The sequence below is a fragment of the Pelophylax lessonae genome (assembly GCF_965119305.1).
Source record: "Pelophylax lessonae genome assembly, chromosome: 13".
NCBI classification, from domain to species: Eukaryota; Metazoa; Chordata; class Amphibia; order Anura; family Ranidae; genus Pelophylax; species Pelophylax lessonae.
In genome coordinates, this window is record NC_138780.1 from 148,077,939 (window position 1) to 148,099,674 (window position 21,736).

At 39.8% G+C, this 21,736-nt stretch overlaps 1 protein-coding gene across 4 annotated transcripts in view; it reads right to left on the bottom strand.

Moving 5' to 3' along the window:
* Nucleotides 1-561: 561 nt before the first annotated feature.
* Nucleotides 562-21,736, bottom strand: part of KCNH5 (potassium voltage-gated channel subfamily H member 5) — a 510,054-nt gene continuing 488,879 nt past the window's right edge. For all 4 annotated transcript variants that reach the window (XM_082242615.1, XM_082242614.1, XM_082242613.1 and 1 more), the window contains one exon: nt 562-1,894. In XM_082242615.1, the coding sequence (XP_082098741.1) occupies nt 959-1,894 (936 nt within the window). In that variant the 3' untranslated portion in view covers nt 562-958. The remainder of the gene's footprint in view (nt 1,895-21,736) is intronic.

Here is a 21,736-nt window from a genome sequence, read left to right on the forward strand (position 1 = left end):
CTTCAGGTTATCACATGATTCTGACCTCAGAGCTGGTAGACACTGTGCAGGTATACTGTAGAGAGTCTTATTAAGTTATTTAGAGGCTGTGTTGGGGAAATTGATTATTTTATTGATCCTTCAAATTAGATTATCTTTTAACCTGGGACTCCAAGCAACCCATTAAATACCCATTTACAAAAAAACTGTTCAGCCAATCTTGTGATTCACACTCATCTTAGCCACAGCCGCACTGCATAGTCAAGAAGAGGTCACCACTGTTTTTTGGTTCAGCTTTTACAGCTTCCTGTGTTGAATTTCTGCTCACTGAACCAAGGCATTAATGCTGATTTATTGTCCAATGTGCAGCTGTAAGGGAGAACCTGGGAAATAGTGGTGTTACCATACCTGGCTTTGTCTCATGTGACTGCCCAAAAAAGATTACAATGCCTTTGGAGTAATAAAGGGTTCATATCAACAGTATGTTTTTCCCCTGTGTATTTAGCTAGTTGCCTGAACTACAACATTTTAGTTGTGATGAAGTAGTTTCATCGATTACCTGCCCCTCAAAACCTGTTTTTATTTTTTTATCTATGGGTACTTATTGAAGTCAGTGCTAAAATCTGACCACAATTCTGACCATCTATATGGTTGACCAGAAGAATAGACTGCCTTCCTCATGGGTTCTAGCAGTAAGTACTTCATCCAACAGGTGATTATTACCCTCAACCCAAAGCTATTTTTATAGTGTGGGGACTTTTTTCCCACCCTAAAAGGACTTCAAAGGGAAACTGATATCCAGTGCAACCCCACAGAATGGATTGAATCTCCATGTTTACCATGATCATTCCAGTTCAGTCAGCTTAGAGTGAACAATGCACTTTAAAATTATTTATGACTGCATATATCCATATATATGCCTACTGGACATGTGAACCTATGCACCCATACACCCACTCACACTCATGTACAATATACGTTATACTTGTATCTCGTCCTTTTCAGAATCCGGGGTTACCGGCCTGGAAACGCTAAAAATATCCTGACATGGTATCTGAAGGGGACTGGATGGAGTTTTGGGGGGTGTCGGGGGTGTTTTCTTTTCCGATAGTAGTTTTAGGATTTCTGCCACCTGCTGTTCAAGGGCAGACATGCGAGAGCTTAACAACTGAATGTCATCCTTAAGCTCATGTTTGACTTCTTGCAGAGTGGTCTGTAAGGCCTGTTCAGGAATAGGATAAAAAGGGTGCTTTGCATCAGCTTGAATCGGGCTGTGCTCAAGCGGGCTACGCGTTTCCCCTGCTTTGTCCAACCGAAGGTCACTTTTTGTTATACCACTATCACACGAGTCTGTTTTCCTTAACGGATTTTTAGACACCCCACTCTCAGGGTCAATGCATTTTGGGTCGTCTGACAGCAAGCCCATGGATTCTGCCTTTGTGACATTATTCCAGTCCTCCTTTTTCTCCTCATGGGCCTGCACGTTATTTTTTAATTTCAGCCAACCCTTGGCATTAGCGTTTTTGACGCGCATGGGGCTAGTAACTTTAAGACATTTTGGGTCACTGCCGCCATTTGGCTTCAACTCTATCGCATCCCTGTTGTTCTGCTTCAAAGACTCGCTGGTTCTAACGTAAGAAAGTGACGTCTGAATGGGAGTAATCTGGGACACGGTTACAACGCTGGTGCCAGTAATAACAGCTCCATTGTGCATGGAACGATTCTCGATTTGGAGCTGGTTCCTTTCCAGGTCAGTGTGCGCCGAGCCCTGGTTTCGTAACTCTTTCTGCTGTTTGAATTTCTGGAAGAGCTTCCGTACCGGATGGTCTACAGGGATGGTGAGGGTCACTTCATTTTTCTGCCGCTGCCGCTCCTCTTCTTCCTTCTTGACATCACTGATTTTTCGGAATACAATCTAATAGAACGAGATACAAAAAGGAGGAAAAGGAAAAGTCGTTACAAAAATAAGGTTGCTTGTATGTGTTTTCCACTAAAAGATATAAGACAAGCTTGGCTAAAAAACGTACACTCTGGTTTCTTTTTTTTTTATTTATAAATTCATTGCTCCAAGGCAGGAGACCAAAATGTTGTAAGCATTCGGATAAAAAAAAAAACAATATTATTACAGTGCATACTCTTTCCCTGTGCTACAATTGTGCCCTGTCTACTGAGAGAGCGTTAAAGCTTCTCTTACATAGCCGCTAAAAATGCTCTGAGACTTCTGTTAGGTACTACCATCTTGAATATACAGTAATGTTAGCAGGATCAGAGCTTTCACACAAATGACACTCCACAGTATTCCCATTTGCTTCTTTCCTGGCTGCTACACAAAAGATTATAAAGGGAGGGGTGGAAGAGCTGGGCCAGCACAGCTAGTAATTAGAATCAAACACAAGAAAGAGGAAAAACCGCTCAGGTGAAAAGTTGTCCCAACGATCAAAACGGGGTGCTGGTAAGGTCCGCAATCCTGACAGCTATACTTGAGTAGAGAAAGGCAACCGCGCTCCAGTTTGAAGGTATAAAGTAATAAAATCCATTTATTGAAAATCCAAACGATAAAAAAATATCCAAAGTGGCAATCAGAGACAGGGGATGAAGACACAGTTGACGCGTTTCACAAAATTACATCCGTGTAGTCATAACCATGACTAAGCGAATGTAATTTCGTGAAACGCGTCAACTGTGTCTTCATCCCCTGTCTCTGATTGTCACTTTGGATTGTTTTTTATCATTTGGATTTTCAATAAATGGATTTTATTACTTTATACCTTCAAACTGGAGCGCGGTTGCCTTTCTCTACTCAAGTACAGCTAGTAATTAGACAAACCCCAACAGAGGAGAGGGCTATACCATGCAAGGAGGGAGAAGACTGTGCAAGGGAATTAGCTTTTCCTCGAGTAGTAAAATCTTTTAGCAAGTGCATAAAAAAAAAAAATCAAGTTGGTGACAGAGTCTCTTTGAAGAATTTATAGTTCAAAACATTTTCACAAATGACTTATTTTCTGCTCCATTTTAGAACAAATTTTACCATACAGATTCTGTAATTTAGATGATGCCTTGTAAATTAGGGGTTACAGTCTACAGTATTATCTGCTCAATTACCAGTAGCACATGCTATCATTACATTATTAAAGTATTTCTCAATGGTTCATTATCCCCCTAATGAGCTCATCAAATGACGGAGGGAGTTTTTTTTTTATACAAATGCCTTAAATTGCTGGGTGCCAAGAAAACTCTTGCAAAGTCATTGTTTTGTCACTTATTGAGCAGGGATCAGATATTTAAAAGATTTCTGTACATATTCATTTATCTTTTTGTGGCTATAGAAATATAAAATAATCTGCACTAATATTTACCTTGAATGATCTCCAGTTGTAGGTCATGATCTGAAGTAAGCAGCAAATATACGCTGGTTTTGTAAATACTTTCTTTGTTATACTCATTTAGCTAAATATAAAGTATGACATATTGAAAACTTATATATTATTATTTTTGAGAAGAGGGTGGTGATTTAGGATCCTTTTCACATTTTCAAGCTGAAATTTACACACAAATGAATATGTGTATCAGACATCTCCAACTGAGGTTTCAGTCAAACAAAGCAAGCCTCAAGCAGGCAATCATTACTGCTCTGTTTGGATAACCTATTCTGATCTGGGAATCCTCTTATGTATTCAATGTTTATTTGTAAAACAAAGATAGTTTAGATATAATAGAAAAACAGTGATAAAATATGTTTAAAATCACATGAACTTGGGGGGAAAAAAGATGAAAACAAGACTGACCCAAACCCTATAGTTTCCCTTTATTATCTACATTCGCTGATTACTTTTAAAGTGTACTTATCATTTGGCAGACATAAGGCAGTGAAGGAAAGGAGAAGTGAGAATGACCTTGGATTTGCATATTTTAAAGTGTTACTAGACCCATAACAGTAAAATCAGTCTGTATATGCAGTAAAACATGCTTGTTTTATTCACTGTGAGACCTAAGGGGTTAATCCCACACATTGTGTAAAAAGGCTGTTTAATCCTGTCTTTTCTGATCCTTCCCTTTTTACACAGTCCCTAATCCATCTCCTGATAGTACAGAGCTTTGAGGGCACACTGCACATGCACAGTTAGAGGTTTGCTAGATTTTTTTTTTTGGGGGGGGGGTGCATCTAAACAGTACAGGGCCAATCAGCACTGTCCAAACAGAGGGTCAGGAGTCATGCATCCTAATAGGACATTAAGGGGAGAATTAAACATCTTCTACAAGCTTTAACCAGTGCTCAGCCGGACACTGATAGAAGTCACTACTGCTGATGAAGAAAGGTATTTAGCAGTTTATATTTACTAAAATAATTGCATAATTACATAATTGCATTTCCATGTTATGTGTACTTTGGGAGACCAGATTTAGTGAATGCAGGGTCCTGGGTTTAGAAACACTTAGCCTTTAAACTTCAAACACAACTCAAACCAACATTTTCATGGTGTTCAATTTCTTTATTGCTGCTTCTTCCCATTCAAAGGGAAATTGGGGAGAAGGGAAGTGGAGGGGAAATCCTTCCAACAGGGACACATACAGCATTAAAAACATATTTTGGCAGATAATGGTAAGGGTTAGGAGCACCGTTGGCTTTTGATCATTGTCTGCACCCCCTATTTTAGAGATTGCCTTCATATGTTTACAGGGGGGTGAAAATCTCTTCGAACCCTTCCCCACACTATCCGAAAAAAAATTTTTAGGCTTGAATTACATTTTAAGTCGTGTAAAAGTGCAAGCTCCATACTATATGAATATTTGTAAAGAAATACTATGCGGCAAGACTGTAGGAAACTAGGGTGTAATGGGCAAAACTGTTACTCCGGAAGACAGAAAAATGCGGTTTAAAAAATGAATGACCTATTTTTAGTATTGTTTTTTTAATTTTTTTATTCTAACTTTTTTTATTCCAACATTTCAGTAAGTTTCTGTTATAGGTATCTCTCTTAAAAATTCCCCAGGCATGTATATTTTTTTCAGCCACTTTCCCACTGTAACATGCCTGCCTGTCTCGCAATGCTTGGAAGCTCACTCTGTTAATGAGGGCTTCAGCAGTGCTGGGAAGCTGTCAGGGCGCTGGGTGCTGGGCTGAATAATTATAATTGCCTGGAGGGGTAGACTATGTCAAACACCCATGGAGGCCTCCAGTGGTCCTGCAGAGTACAGCTGCCCCATTGGAATGAAGAGGGCCACGGCACTCATGGTTAGTTTGAGTGCCTATGTGGCCTAGCCTGAAATCCAGCCATGGTTGCAAGGCATATTGAGCTGCATATCAATGCATACATTAACACATGTATACGTATTGACATTTCAATGTAAAGGCATGTCCCTTAAAATGCATACCTGTAAATCTAGCTTTAAAGGACTTCCATGACCCTCAGTAGCCATTTAAAGGCCATTGCGCGATTTAAAACCACCCTAATTTTGCCATCCTATTAATTCAAATGCATTTTACTAAAATGGTAAAAAATTGGCAAAATATAAATAAATAAATATCGACAAAGCAAAAACCATTGGTTTTACTGATCCCTTTAAAAAATATTCAGCAGCAGATAGCCCTCGACCCACAAAATAGCTTCCCTGCAGTGTGTAGGCATCAGGCACACTTTAATTCACATTTCTCTTTCAGCTCTTTGATGCATTACATAAACTTAAGAGTTCAATTAATTTCCTGAACTGCATAAAAAAAGCCTGAAGGGAGAGAATAGATATTAAACAATTTACTGTCAGGATGGCTTCTATTTTCTACTTCAGTCCCTTGACTCTGTAAGCTTAATGTACTGAAATGTACTATCAACCAACTCAAACACTACATTCTGTATATGCCCAGGGGAGTCGTTACAGACAGCCTAGACTGCGCAGCTACTGCAGGGCCAGGATGCGGGAAATGTGTGTCTCTAGTGGGCCTGTCTGACTACATATTGATTCTTTTATTTATTTTTCTTTCTTGCAAACACAAAGTATAAAAAGAAATGCAATATGGTAGATTTGCAGTTCTAAAGTGTATATTGCATACTACTGGTTGGTATATATCTTGCTGCAAGTGTTATATTGCAGGCCCTGGCATCTAACTTGGAGACTAAATCTAGCCCATAAAACAATGGGCTCAATTAATGAAACATTATCTATCAATTTAAGATCAGTGGTAAAGTAGCTCATAGCGTTTTTCAAAAATGTTTTTGCAATTCATTAAAAAATGCTACTAAAATACACTATGCACTATTTTCCGAAGATATGTATTTTAGTAGTGAAAACTTGTGGTACTTTCCCCACAAGCTATCTGGTTGTTAAGGAGCTGGCATCCACCAGCTACAACCAGTGACTCCTCTGCTGTCAGTTGAATTCCCCACTGACAGCATAATGTAAACAAAACAAAATCTGGTGTACAAATATAAAATAAAAACAAATCAGAGTGTGCCCCCCCCCCCCCCAATCCATATCAGGCCCTCTGGTATAGCTTTTGAGAAGGACCCCAGGCCAAAAATAATTTTTAAAAAATTGCCCCCTGAAATCCAAACATTCCAGACCCATATTCAAGCAGGAAGCCCAGCAAGCCAGGAAAAAAGGGGGGGGGGTTGTGTTGTTGAGCGAGCACCCCCCACTCCTGAACCATGCCAGGCCACCCCCCCAAAACATCTTGTCCCCATGTTGATGAGGACAAGGGCCTCTTCCTCACAACCCTTTTGTGGTAGTCATGGGGGTGACTTATCAGAATCTTGAAGCTACCAGAACCCAGGCAACTTTATTAAAAAAGCGCTAAAAAAATTCCCCTAAAGTAAATCAAACGCTGGCTGCTGACCTGCTCAAACATTTTGTTTTAAAAATGGTCCACACCCGATGCCTGGCATCTGCTGACTGGCAGCTTTCCATCCACTGCTAAATAAACTAAAGGGTGGGGTCACCCAGTGATGTCACTAGGTGATCACGCTCCCTTGTGATGTCATCGCCGGGACGTGCTCACTTCAATCTTTTAAAAACAAATTTTTTTTTTCATTTTTGGCATGGGGTTTTTTTTTTTTAAATCCATACCAGATCTGAAGAGAGAGGTGGTTCACGCTGCTTTAAATAAAAAAAAATGTTAATGCCTGCTGTTTTGATAGAATTTCAGCTGCATCCTGAAACAGCTGAAATTCGATCTGTGGGTTACCTCGTCGACAGCCTCCAATTCGAAATCCTTCATCTAAAAAAATTGAATAATCCAAGTGGAAAACTGTTTGCTGCACTGCTTCTGCATCCATACAGTTGCAGTCACTATTCATGTATTTCCAGAGCCAACAACTCCAACTTTTGAAATATAAAAGCCGCAGTGGGAGATTCATCCATCTGCACTGTTTAGCACGAATAGAGAAATCTATTATGTTTAGCCAGCCTAAAGGGTAACTCCATTTTCATGGGAAAAAAATAGCAAATAAAGTAAAAACAATATAGCGTATACAATTGCGACACAAATCATATTGTAAGTGAATGTTATTAAAAATTACCTTTCCTTTTCAATCTGCAGCTGTGGTAATTTTCTGAAAATGCAATGCAATATGGCTACCTGGAGTTGTTCTGTACACAGAATGTGTACTGACCACACCCCAGAAACCTAATTTCCTACTTGTGTGATTGGCTCACCAAATTTCCCAGAAGTCTGCCTAAGATACAAGTCAGATTTCTGGCATCCCCTGCAACATAAATGTCATTTTAGATGAGATAATCCCAATAGGAACATGTCTAAAGGGATGCAGGCCCAGCAGATTTTCTCATTAGAGCTCTCCAGCTGCCACAGCTGATAGATAATTATGAAACCACTCCCATTTGACCCACTCAGCACAGAGGCACAGATGAACAAACAATGATTTCTTCAGAAGAACAAAAGGTAGGAATCTGCAACAAAGTTGTTAAAATCCTTGTAATGTACCTAGATCACCCAGAGGGGAATGTTTTTTTCTCAAAAAAGTGGAGTTACACTTTAAGTCAAATTCAAATTTCTGTGTTAAATAAAAAAAATATATATATTTTTATTTTATTGTATAATTATTACAGCTTTAATGTAATTTAATCGTGTGATGGCTACTGCCATTGAAAAAAAGGCAGATTAAAAGAAGCCTGTGCATAAATCCACAAAACTTTAAGGTTTAAGGTATTAAACCTTGTTCCACAGCAGGTCTTTAAATGTTAATCATTTCAAAAAAATGTGTTGATTGTTTATTTGTTGGTTGATTATTTCCATCCACCTGTTCATGAATTCCAGCCTTAAAAAATAACGGGCTTTTATTATTGTCATTTTAAACAAGAAACACGAGGCAGACGAGCGTGTTTGGCTAATTAAGTAGAGCGTTAATGTCCCAGTTTATGAGTACTGCATGATTGCATAATTGATTAGCCGATAAATAATGCATCGTAACTGTACCTTGCAACAGCATAATTAACATGACATCGACTTAACGCAGCAGTGCAGTTATGGACGTAATGATAAATTCATGGATTTTATTTAACGCATTTAATTGCCTGCTCTAATATTAATTAGATTAGTCCACTGCAATTACTGCAGGCTGTATCTATTCCTTTAATTTAGTGCATTTTCAGTATTTGCACAATACAATAGCTAGTGATAAATGTATTTTAAATTCAAAGTGAATATATAGCCAAAACTTTTTTTTTTTTTTTGAGTGGTAAGGGGTTAGAACCTGTGTTAGGTAATTTGTTTTGCTTGTATCCCCATAAAGTAGAGTCATTCTCACTATTTATCCTGGTGACTACGCTCACTGGCACTGAAAGTGATGGGAAAATGGATTTAGAAGGTACTGAGGAAAGAAGAAATGGCAAATCCATAGCTTTTAGGTTTACTCTTATGGCTCTATGTCCAGGCAGTTTAGAGAGACTTCCTTTGGATGCTTAAGGACAGGGCACAAAGATGGCAGAACAATGTCTTCGCTGAATGCTGACACCAGCCTTAGAAGGAAGGATGGTATTGGGCATAATACAACTTTATCATAGTGAAGTATCTGGAAAGGCTCTTCACAGGAAAGAGACGCTAGTTCAGAGGCAATTCTGACATATGTAATGGATACCATAAAAGCTACTTTGCTGGAAAGAATCTCTTGCTTTCGCATCAAAGCTTGCTTTCGGGTGGGCAGAGAGAACCAATTTAAGGTCCCAGGGAACCACAGGGTGCTGCAAGAGAGGCCTAATACAAGAAACACTTTTTATCAAGGTTTTCACAAAAGAGTGTGAAACCAAAGATCTTTGGAAGGATAGATAAGGTAAATACTTGAATGTGGGGCAAAAAGTAATCTCTGCATTTGCACCAGGCAAAATAAGATTTCCAGGTATGACAATAAATCTTCCTGAAAATGGCCTTTCTTTTAGCTAGGTAGGAATTTCAGACTCAAAAATCGCTGTTTCCCTAGGACCTTGGTTTCAACAGCTATTCCATTCAAGCCAGAAACTGTGAAGCAAGATGGAATAGAGAGCCATGAGATAGGGAAGAGGTTGGGAAGAGGTCAGGGGTCATCCGACAGAATTTTGAGTATCTCTGTGTACCAGGTGCTTCTGGGCCAGTATGGAGACAGTAGAATGCTAGTTCCTTCCCCGCCCTATTTTGTAAAGAATGTGAGGCAGAATCCACAGTCAAGGCAAGGTATAAATTCACCTGAACTGAGAGACCAGGGGATAACTAGAGCATCAAAAGCAAGAAACAAACAGAGCATCCGGCAACAAACAGAGATAGGCGATTGTTGTATGTGGAGGCCAGGAAAGCCACACCTGCAGACCCCACCTTTGGCATATCAGATTGAATAGATCCGGATTAAGACACCATTTCCCCTGGTCCAAATGCTGACATCTGGGATAATCCTTCTGCCAGTTGTTATCGCTGGGATGTGGATTGCCGAAATTGCAGGCCAGCGAGTTTCTGTGTACAAGAAAATCTGTTTTTCTTCCTTCAACAGCCAGGCTCCTCATGCCCTCTTTATTATTGATATATGCTATTATGGCAATATTATCTGACTGCACCTGAATCAGCTGTCCCTTGGGGGGGGGGGGGGGCAGTGTTGAAAGGACAACCTGACTGCTCTTGGCACCAGGATAATGACTGGGAGTTTAGTTTCCTCTATTGACTGCATTTCCTGAACTGTCAAGGATTAGAAGACTCCTCCCCAGCTTGACAGACTTGCAACTTTGTAAGGACTTTCCAAAAGTAAGGAAGGAAAGATTCACCAGGACAAGAACATTCTTGTGCTGAATAGGAGCATGGGTAAGTCAAGGGAAAGAGCCTGCTTTTCCATGCTAACAGAATGTTCTGTAGAAGTTGTTGAATGTCATTGGGCAAAAGGAACTGCCTTGAAGGAGGCACCTGTTAATCCCAGAATTTTTCATAGTGAATCTCACTGTGGGATTCCTTTCCCACCTGAGACCTCTTGAACTGGTCAAGAGTGTCACAGCCCTCTTTCTTGAAAAGGCATAGGTGTGGGGTGCCTTTTACAAGCAGTTTCTGCTATCCAAGCCTTTAGCCATAAGATTCTGCAAATATGAATGGAGATTAGAGTAATTCTGGATATTTATCTGATGACATGTTCCGGGGCATCTACACAGAAAAGAAGAAGGAGGAAATTGTAACTGTTCTGCAACAGCACAATCCTGAAATACAGGATCATCCCAGATAGCAAGGGTAACGTGCGACGAATATGCGGCAAGGTTAAATTGTAAGTCTTGTTAGCTTGCTGCACATTTTTTTTGGCAAGTTGTACACATGCAGAACACTTGAAGCACAAGTTCTAGTTGACACTTTTTCAATTTGCAGCAAATTTGCGTGGCAAGTCTCTAGCAAGAGCAAAAAATGCAGTGGTGAGTCTACAGCAAGAGCTCTGCAAGTCACAGTGACCTCTGTGGTAGAATGACAACTGCACAATGTAACTGAACCAGAACTTGCAGAATGTTTACAAAGTCAGTTGATCTGGAGTCATGCAATTTGTACTTGCAATTGTGCAACAAATTTGTGAAGCCTGGCAAGTCTATCAATAGCTTACCAGGTCAATTTCAAACTTGCAGCACAATTGCTTGCTATTTGGGATGTTGGCTCTTCATTGTCCTGGTCCAGATACAAAAATAGCAGCAAGAGTTGGTTGCAGGGCTGGGCCTACGAGGTTAAAGAGCTTTTAAGAGTGTCTTAATGGTTCTGTCAGTAGAATATTTAAAAGTACAGTTTGTTCAGGACAGAGATGGTAGGAAACAAAGAACAACAGAAAGAGAGAGAAAAGAAAAAGAAAAAAAAAAAGGGGGGGAGTAGGAAGGAATAAAAAGAAGAATAGGGCCAAGGAATGAGGATGGGGCAGAGAATAATTATACCTAAACCTGAGAGGCCCCAGAAGGCGCAGTTTACAAAGGCCTCAAAATTGGAAGAAAACCGAAAATGTGACTAGCCTGTCCACATAATTTTGTGAGATTCAGTCTTATTATTCTCCCAGGCTAGCATGCGTTCCAGGTGTTCAATCCTGTCCATCTCACAAGCCCAATCTGCTAAGGAAGGAGCATACGGTTGGTGCCAATGTCTTGCGATAAAAGAATGGGCTGCTATAAGAAAGTGTTGAATTATGCTTTTCTTGATTTGTTTATAAGAGCCTGGCAACATAGAAAGTACAATTATGCAAGATTAATTCAGAAACGTATCCCCAACAAGTTTGTCATATAATTGATATATCGTAGTCCAAAAAGGAATAATGCGAGGACAGGAGGCCCACTCTATTACCCTTTTGCTGTAGCCAACGTAAAGATTATGGTGGAAGCTTCACTGACATAAAAACTGACTCAAGGCTACCCCAGCAGCCAGGAGTTTGTTTACCTTTTTACAATAAGCAGATTTCTAGTAGAAGCCATTCTTTACAGCTGCCCAATCACTTCCACATGCTGTGATATGTGCCACATTATCCCCCAAGCCATGTGACTGAGGCCCACCTGTGCCACCTGGGTGACAGAGACTTCCATGGCAGGTGTCCGGATGAAGAGGGGAAGGAGTTAAGCAAACAGCCATTTGCGGATTTACCCTGAGAAGAACAAACCCAGAAGCAATCAGCTCTGAGCACTTCCACGTTGGAGCTGTTAATCTCCAGCCTTGCTGGCCGGGTAAGAAGTGGATCAAGTATGATCTGTTGCATAATGCAGGAAAAATTGCTATATGCTGCATGAAGGATGCGTTGACCTGCAGTTTGCCAACCGTGTGAATTCAAAAGGAGCTTTCAAACACAAAAGCAACCCATGTTCTCTGTGTTCTGGGGACAAAAGAGCCATTAGAGTGGCCATGCACACTATAATAAATGCAAGTAATGCAAAATATTTTAATGAAAAAGTCTAAACTTTATGATGGTCTTCTAAGCAAATAAGGATTATTATTCTAGTTTTTAGAAATCCAAATCTCCCCACTCTCATTTGCAAAAAAACTTTAGCCAATCCCTAGTACTGCTTTCTGGCCTTTTATAAAATTCTGTTTGTAAACAGATGTTTTTCTGGTCTATACCCAACTGATCAGCATCAATTGAGACAAATCGGATACAGATTTCAGGAAGGCACTGATAGATCATGTGAAATCAATAGCACATCTGTTCAGTGCAGACAGAAGCATTCAATAGCCAGCGCTAGCCTGACTCAGCTCTTGACGGAACCCAGCAGCCGGCTGAGTAAATCACAGTCAAGAGATTAACAACTAGAAAATCACTAGGACAGAAAGCAGTGGAAATAAGGTATTCTGATAATTGTATTAGTAAACCATTTTTATAGTTCACATGCTGCTGTTTATATTTTTCTCCATATTTGCATGGAGAAAAATCTGAGGCAAAAGTGAAATCCACAGGGGCTGCAACATACCATAAAACTGCCTGGGGGGGGCTTACAACAGTCACCTTTAATCCACAGGGTTTAAATAATTTTTTCTGCCACTATATGAACTCAGTCTTACAGCCAACATCATCCAATCCCAATCCTAAAACTGGACAGTGAAAGGAGAGGAAGCACTTTGATGAGCTCATTTTTCTATCACTATGCTTTCTCTTCCAATCATTATTCAAATCCAGACACTTAGGCCTAGTTCACACTGCCGTGACTTGTTACACAACTTGAGAGTTCAAAGTTGCATGATAAGTCGCACCCTGTTAGCAGCAATGGAGTCGTTCTAATAGGGAGCAACTTGAGTCACTCCAAATTAGAAAAAGGTTACTGCACTACTTTTGGTCCGACTTCAATATGCCTTGCATTGACTTCTGTTAAAGAACTGGTATGCAAGCCGTGATGAATTCACGCCAGTGTGTTGGATTAAAAGTTGTGCCAGTGTGAACCAAGGCTAACACTGCTTATATTTAAAAAGATTTATTTAATGATGTCTTAATGATAACAGAGCTGCATCAGCTTGTGTCTTTTATATATGCCTAGAGTGCAGCTTTACACAAAAATGTTGCATGCAACTGTTTTAAGTAGCCCTGGCAGTGTCAGCTTGCTCTCTACACTGTTCTGTTTTTTTAGACAACTTGATCAACATGTAAATGGGAAAAAATAAAATAAATAAAGGCATGTGAAATTTAAAAAAACTGAATGTATATACTGAACATTATCGTATGTATTAATCACATACACTTATTGGTATATATTTCAAGCAACAATGGTTCCATAATGTAGATGGCATGGTAAGTTCATCTAACTCCAGTAACTCCTCTATTAATGCTGTTTTGGACAAAATCAATTGTTAAATATAATTTTTATGCTTTTCTTATGGTCACAAGACCAGAAGACGATGGATGGGGTGCATATACATTACTGAAGATCAGAAAGATGCAGTGCTGAGGTCTAACAACACTGCTGTCATTTTAGCAGTTGTATTACAGTGTTGTCAGCACTCCACAGGAAATGAGGTTTACTACAAAGAAATGTCAGGATCTACAGGTAGTCAACTTTTCTGTACTGAATCAAAATTTCAATTTTTTTCAAGTTAAAGATTCAAATTTGGCTGAAGATATTTTCTTATATTCAGATGAGTTCCTATCAAACAACTCCATCTAAGAATATTGATAACTGCAATATGCAAGTCTTATTTTGCCTATATAGTTTATAAGACAGAAAAGTAGTACACATAGCAAGAAACGTTTTTATACATGGTGAATGGTTCAACACACAGGCTGTCATATATGGAGCACGTCTATTAGTACATAAAAGCACTGCAATCTTCTGGATTAATTGTCCAATCAACGGTTTCACCTAAATAATTATGTAGGTATGGAACCATGAACAGCAACAGCAATGCCCTTGTATCAAACCAGGGCAAAGATTTCAAAGTGACTTCTGCTAGACACAAAATGTTAAAACTGAATTTTCAATTGCTTATAATTTTGCCTTTACATGCTAATTAAAATTTTAAAATAAAATCACATTTTAAGCTATGTTTCTTTTTTAATATATACTTTTTATCTAGCAACACTTTTCATTTGTTGGGCAGGCAGAATATATAGCACTTGGATCCAGCTATATAGGAGGATGTGTGGTCAAGCTATGCCTTTCAGAATTACATAGAAGGTGTATTTTTAATTGGAGGACTTTTATCTTTGACAGAAATTCAACTTCAATTTATGGGTTGACTTGGTTAATTTTGGCAACAACTTTGGCCAGTTTAGTTGTGTTCCCTCAAAGCTCAAGGTTTCATTTTTAATTTGGACTAAAGTAAATCTCGATTTTGTTTCACCGCAATAGCTGTGAATGTGTGAGTTATTCCTTCAAAGATTAGAATTTTTTTTAGAAATGGTTACCTGGGGAATATTTTTTATTTTCACATCTAAGATTTGAATGATGGGCATTTCTTTCTCCAACTTAACCTACACCATATCTACTGAGGAATTCATCCTCCCATATCTGCTTCTATCAATGTCTTGAGAATTCATCATCTTTAAGTAGATGAGAAATATTGGAAGAAACATTCTTGACAGACTTGAGGGTCTAAGGTTTTTTTTTTCATTTGACTGAAATGCATGACACAACATTTCTTCGGTTTGTCAAGAATCTGATCCCCGATCATCACTGGCTGTATCAAAATGGGAAGACAGGCGCATTGTACAGAGAGCGCTTGCACACTGTGGGAGAAGAAAGCTGGAAACTGCAGCATGTTCCCATAATTGCACGTTATGGTGGCTGCTGTTGGGAACCTCATACGTTACTGCTGACAGATGTTTCAACAAAAAAGCCTTGACAGCAATGTTATCATCTGACGGGAAGGTTACCATTGCTTGTGCTGTCCACACTGCCTGCTAATCATTTATGTCCTGTCATGTCTAACAGTGTAAAGGCAAGTGTATACTGAGCTCACCACCAATTATCGTAAAAAAAAATGGAGATGGGGTACTATTTGTATTATATTGTAAAACTTAAAATACTTTTTTCAGTTAAAGCGGAGTTCCACCCAAAAGTGGAACTTCCGCTTTAGGTATTCTAACCCCCTGACATGCCACATTTGGCATGTCATTTTTTTGGGGGGGGGGGGGGGAGCGGGTACCTAGTTTTGACAGGTACCCGCTGCCACTTCCGCTCGGAGCGCTGCGGCGCCCTGAACGGAAGTTCTTCTCTCCCCTCCCTCCCTGCAATCTTCTGGGACATGTCAGAGGTCCCAGAAGATTGCCGGCCAATCAAGACGCACAGCGCGACTCGCGCATGCGCAGTGGGTACCTGGCTGTGAAGCCGCAAACTGTCACAGCCGGGTGCCCACAGCAGTGATGCCGGCGCCGCCGAGACCAGAGGGAAGAGGATCGAGGCTTCGGGCGGCCGCATCGCTGGACCGTTGGACAGATGAGTGAAAAGGCTGGAACTCCGCTTTAACATAAATAACTGCCAATGTAAAGGGACCTGTATTTAAAAAGTAGAACATTTGCCATATGAACAAATCAAAATTATTATTTTAATTTCCCAAAACGTCAAAGATAAACCTGATTGGTCACCATGGCCAAGTTTTTAATTTTGGTGAAGGTCTTTGTCTTCTTCAGTTTATATAAATTTTCCTCTAAATAATGTTTGTGAATGGTCAGTTTAGCTATCATAAGAAAGTAAATCTAACAGCTATTCTATCTACTGGACTGTAGAAGGAACAGAGATCTGCAGTAAAGAGGTAGAGTTCCACCAAATATGTTATTGTGGCAGGACAGACTAGAGAGACGTTTTTATATGACAGCTACCCTGTGGGCAGGGCTTATTTTTCGCCTATATTTTCTAAAATATTCTTTACCTTTAATTGCATCTTAGTTCTACTGATCTCATGCAGCCACTTCCTGTCTGCAAACACATCAATAATTGCATTTTTTTTCTTTTAATATAACAAACACATTATATTTACCTGCTCTGTGCAATAGCATTACACAGAGTGGACCCAATCCTCAGTTCTCAGGGCACCCCCCGGTGCTCCTGACTCCTCTTCTATGTGCCACCATAGAAAGCTGCTTCCTATTGTGGCACACCTATGGGTTCACTCCCATCTGTGCTGCCTGCATCTATAGAAACAGAAAGCGAGGCTTGGTCCTGCCCCTTTGTCATAGGATTCCATTCATTCATTTAGAAGGTCAACTGGAAGCACAGTTACAGTAAGTGATATTGCATCCACCCTGTAGCTCACCCATAACGCACAAGCCATGCACAGCACTATTCAGCTTTAAGAAAAATGCTAAAGGAGACCTCTTCTTATCCAATGTTGTGATATGGAAGCCCATTTTAAATAAATAGGCTGCCTTTATGCACAAACCACAATGATTCGTAAACATTTATATGGGGCCCTTCAGTCATGATTGGGTACATTCTTAAGCCTCGTACACACGTCCCGAATGTCGGCCGAACGATCGGCCGTCTTTTGTCTGCTGCTGTCCTGTCGGCTGAAAACTGCAAAAGACTGCACATGAATTTTGTCGGCCAACAACAGCCGACTGCAGAAGTGATGTCATGTGATGGTTAACTTTCCGTGTGTTTTTTCTTTTCTGAGCATGCCCAGTCTTGCTAATCGGCTGTTTGTCGGCCGAATTCTGTACTGACTGGCGAACAATCAGCCGTTCTGGTGTTGGCCAACAAAAATTTTAATGCCTGCACAACAGATTCTGTTCGGCCGAAAAGTTGCTGTCGGTTGTCGGAAGCATCATACTAACAAGCCGACAATCAGCCGATAGTTCGGCGGCCGAATATTTACAGCCGACAATCGCTACGTGTGTACGGGGCTTTAATTTATACAGATCTTATAGTATACCTTTCTTTGGCACAAACAAAGACACTCATTGATGATCTCCTTCTGAAAATGCTAGTCATCTGGCTATCCTACCTTTGTCTTCACTAATTTCTGAGTAACTAAGTAGAACCCATAGAAGAGTCAGTTTTTTTGTTAGGCCAAAAGGTTGAATGAAAAAACAGACCTGATTCCCCATCCACACATGCGATGTGGATGGAGGAATCCTGCTCACTGTGTCATTGTATTGTGGCAGCAGGGAGACTTCCCTATTGTCAGAATACACTGATCAGCGCTGCAGGCTATGGTCTGCAGCTCTGATCAAGCAGAAATTTTACAATAGGCTGGTTGAATAGAAGAAGTTGATCAGCAGATCAGCTTCTGTTCAACCACATTGCCCATAAATAAGTTAAAACTTGGCTAGTGCAGCCAAATTTTTATCTATGTTTGGCCAGCTTAACTTGAAAGAAATCTATTTAGATCAGTAAAGTTTGAAATTTGCAGGGTGTGTCTCAGGCCACTGGAGATAGAGCAGAGGTCCTCTTCAGTGTGCGTCCAAGAAACAGGAGTTTAGGGTGGTGCTGGAATCATTTTAAAGGAAAAAAAAAAAAAGCTTGCCTTTTTGTAAGATGTATTATTTATGCTCCTTGCCCAAGCTACAAATGTGAAATGTTACATTAAATATCTCATTTTACACCCATCTACCCCAATTGTTTTAGGTTCACCTTAGAACAATACTGAGATTCCACACAAACCTGTTTTTTTTTTTTCCATAAACAAATTTTTATTTTGTTAAAAGCAAAATGTAACAAAAAATGAACACAATACAGTGAATTGGAAGATAATGAACCCACATAATATCAAGATACATAATAGCACAAAAAACTTATGAGATCACGTGGTTACAGACACAAGAAGACATAATCAAAACAAAAAACTTATAAGGTTGAAGCACTCTATTAAAGAAAGGGATGAAGCTTCAAATATTCTGGCAGAGAGATGGATATTATGTCGTTTTATGTTTTTTGGCCTTTTTCAGTTGTAACTTTTCTGTAGTTTTTATTTTAGGTCCAAAACCAGGGCTTTTTTTCAGCTGGAACTTGGTGGAACTCAGTTCCACCACCTTTGGCTCAGGCCCTCTGTTCCCTGCTCACCATTATCACTTGTAAACTCAGGGTCGTGGTTGAGTTCCTGCACCTTTTTTCTAAGAAAAAAAGCCCTGTCCAAAGCACATTTCAACATCTGTTTTGAAACCCACACAATCATGTTATCAGGTGCAGTAGTGTGAAAAAAAGGCTTTTGGATCACAAAAATGCGTAGTTTTTAAGGATATTCTTTCTTTTGCCTTTTTATGTTTGCTGAACCAGAACCAACAGAGTAACTAAATGCCTTTTGAACAAAAAATAAAAAAACAAAACCTACTTGAGCAGGAAAGTAAGAACATGTCCTGAAAATTGTGAGCGTAATAACCGAACTAGACTGGAAACAAAATCAATTACAGTTACCAGCTCGACCAGCTCTGCAGAAATGTCACTATTTCTTTGTCCACTCACAGACACTGATTTATTTGATACAAATTCCTCCAATGAACTGAACTAGGCACTTTTGTTGACTGCAGCAAAACAGTTAATGAATATTGCAGAGATACTCCGTATCTTAAGTGCTACGTGTATAGTTCAGGGCTGCTACCAAGATTCAGAGCACCTCAAAACTAATCTCATAGTCAAATTCCCTATATGTCCCCATGTAGAAGCAAAAACGCATTTACTCAAACGTAAAGTGTTTCCATTCACCCTAGTCTGACGTCTGCGGTAGTAAAACTAAAAGAAATATGCATCGTATTTTCTCTTTTTAACCACTTCTGGACCAGAAGGATTTGCCACCTTAATGACCAGGCCATTTTTTGCGATTCGGCACTGAGTTACTTAAACGATGACGCTGTACCCAAAAAAAATGTTGTCCTTTTTTTCCCACAAATAGAGCTTTTTTTTGGTGGTATTTGATCACCTGTGCGATTTTTATTTTTTGCGCTATAAACAAAAAAAGAGCAACAATTCTGACAAAAAAAAAAAAAAAATGTCACATTCTGCTATATATATTCTCAAAAAAAAAAAAAAAAGTAAAAATCTAAATTTTTAACATTTTAGGCCAATTTGTTTTCTGCTACATATTTTTGGTAAAAAAAAAAAATCGCAATAAGCGTATTTTGATTGGTTTGCCCAAATGTTAGTGCGTCTACTAACTACGGGAAAGATTTATGTCATTTTTATTTGTGATTTGTGATTTTTAGCGGGACATTTTTTACACTTTTGGGGGGACCAGTGACATTACTACAGTAATTAAAAATATGCACTGTTACTGTAATAATGACACTGGCAGGGAAGGGGTTAATACTGTGGGTGATCAAGGGGTTAAATGTGAGCCTAGGGGAGTGATTCTAACTGTATAGGGGCGTAGCTTGTGAAATGATCACAGAGACCTGTGATCCTACATAGAAGGATCACAGGCACTCTGTGATCATTCCAGAGAGTTGAATGCTTTTTATGACAAATGGATAGGGTTCTATTGTAATAGAAGGTGAACCTGCTTTAAATCTGAACTCTAGACTAATGGTCAAATACACAGATTGAATACATATATTGGAGCTGTTTACCTGTCAAAAGATTTGTATTTTTGTCAATCCAGTTATGAAATGTACACACTGACTGGCAGGAAAGAAGACCTGATTTTTCTATGTTGCACTTAAAGTGATTGTAAACCCTTGCCTTTTTTTTTTTTGTATATATATATAAATAACAAACATGCCTATACTTACCTGCTGTGTGCAATAGTTTTGCACAGAGCAGCCCTGATCCTTTTCTTCTGGGGTTCTTCGTTGGCGCTCTTGGCTCCGCCTCTTTATCGGCTTTATGGGGGAACCTGTGCAGGTCCGCTCCTGAGTACTGCTGCTGCGTCCATTGACACAGACAGCTCTGCCCCCCCCCTCCCGTCTCACAGCTTTTGACTGACAGCAGTGGGAGCCAATGACTCCTGCTGCTCTCAATCTGTCCAATGAGGAGGGTGACAGCAGCTGGAGCCACTGCGCTTGTGGACATCGCTGGATCAGAATGGGCTCAGGTAAGAAAAGGGGGGTTGGGAATGGCTGCAGCACAGAAGGTTCTTCGCACTAATGCACAGAATGCATTAAGGTGAAAAAACTTAAAGTGATTGTAAAGTCTTGTTTTTTTTTTTTAAATAACAAACATGTTATACTTACCTGCTCTGTGCAGTTGGTTTTGCACAGAGTGACCCGGATCCTCCTCTTCTCAGGTTCTTCTTCGGTGCTCCTGGCCCCTCCCTCCTGTTGAAAGCCCCCAAAGCAAGAGGTTTGCTGTGGGGCACCCAAGCAGAGTCACGGCTCCTTGTGTCCATTCAGACATGGAGCCGAGACCCAGCCCCATCCCCTCTCTCTCCTGATTGGTTGAGTGACTTTGATTGACAGCAGCAGCTGAGATGAGTAGGGGATACTCAGCCAATGAGTAGGGGAGTCCAGGGCAGCTGAGATACTCCTGCAACAACGCTGGATAGAGATGGGCTCAGGTAAGTATTAGGGGAGCTGAAGGGGGCTGCTGCACCCAGAAATTTTTTTTATCTTAATGCATAGAATGCAATAAGATAAACAAAAAAAGAAAAACCTTCCGCCTTTACAATCCCTTTAAGGCTTAGAATGCATTAAGGTGACAAACCTTAAGGCTTTACAACCACTTTAAGGAATACTTACAGGTCATGTCCCAGCCCCAGCCTGTGATTGAACAGTAAAGGGGAAACAGCACTAAGGCCCCTTACACATGGGCATTTAGTCTAAATCCATTTGTCAGTTTCTCAGACAGATCCAGACTGAATCACAACGTATATCTATGTGTGGGCCGAGGTAAATGGATGATCATCCATTTACAGCCACCTACATCTGTGTCTATTCAAGTTCTTTTAAACAAAACAAGGCTGCATTATTTTCCATTTAGATGGATCTGAATGGATTTAAACAGATGCCGTCCTTTTACATTTATTCGGTTTGTTAGTTTTTTAGGCAAGAAACATTTTTGGTTAATATTTTTTGTCACATCTGGTTTCTGAAACAATACAAAAAAAATGGATGCAAAAAAAGGTGTGGACTGATGCAAACTGAACCAATATACACTTATGTAAATTTAACTGGACTTGACTGCAAACTGATGTAAACTGAACTGAAATGAACTAAAGATGGCTGTGCAAACTGATGTGATCCGAATCAATATTAATGCGTTTTTTCATAGCAAAACACATGACTAAACTGATGACATCCATTTGAAAAGACCCTTTTGTAGTTTGCTGCTTTACCATCACTGTCCTGTCATAGAGCAGAAGCAGAGATAAAACTAAATTGAAACCCTGAAAGTATAACCCCACCTTTTAGACCATGTTACACCTGTATTTAGGGTGTATCAGGTCAGTGCCATTGGAACCCCCTAAACTCCATCCATCACTTTGGCACTGTGCGGG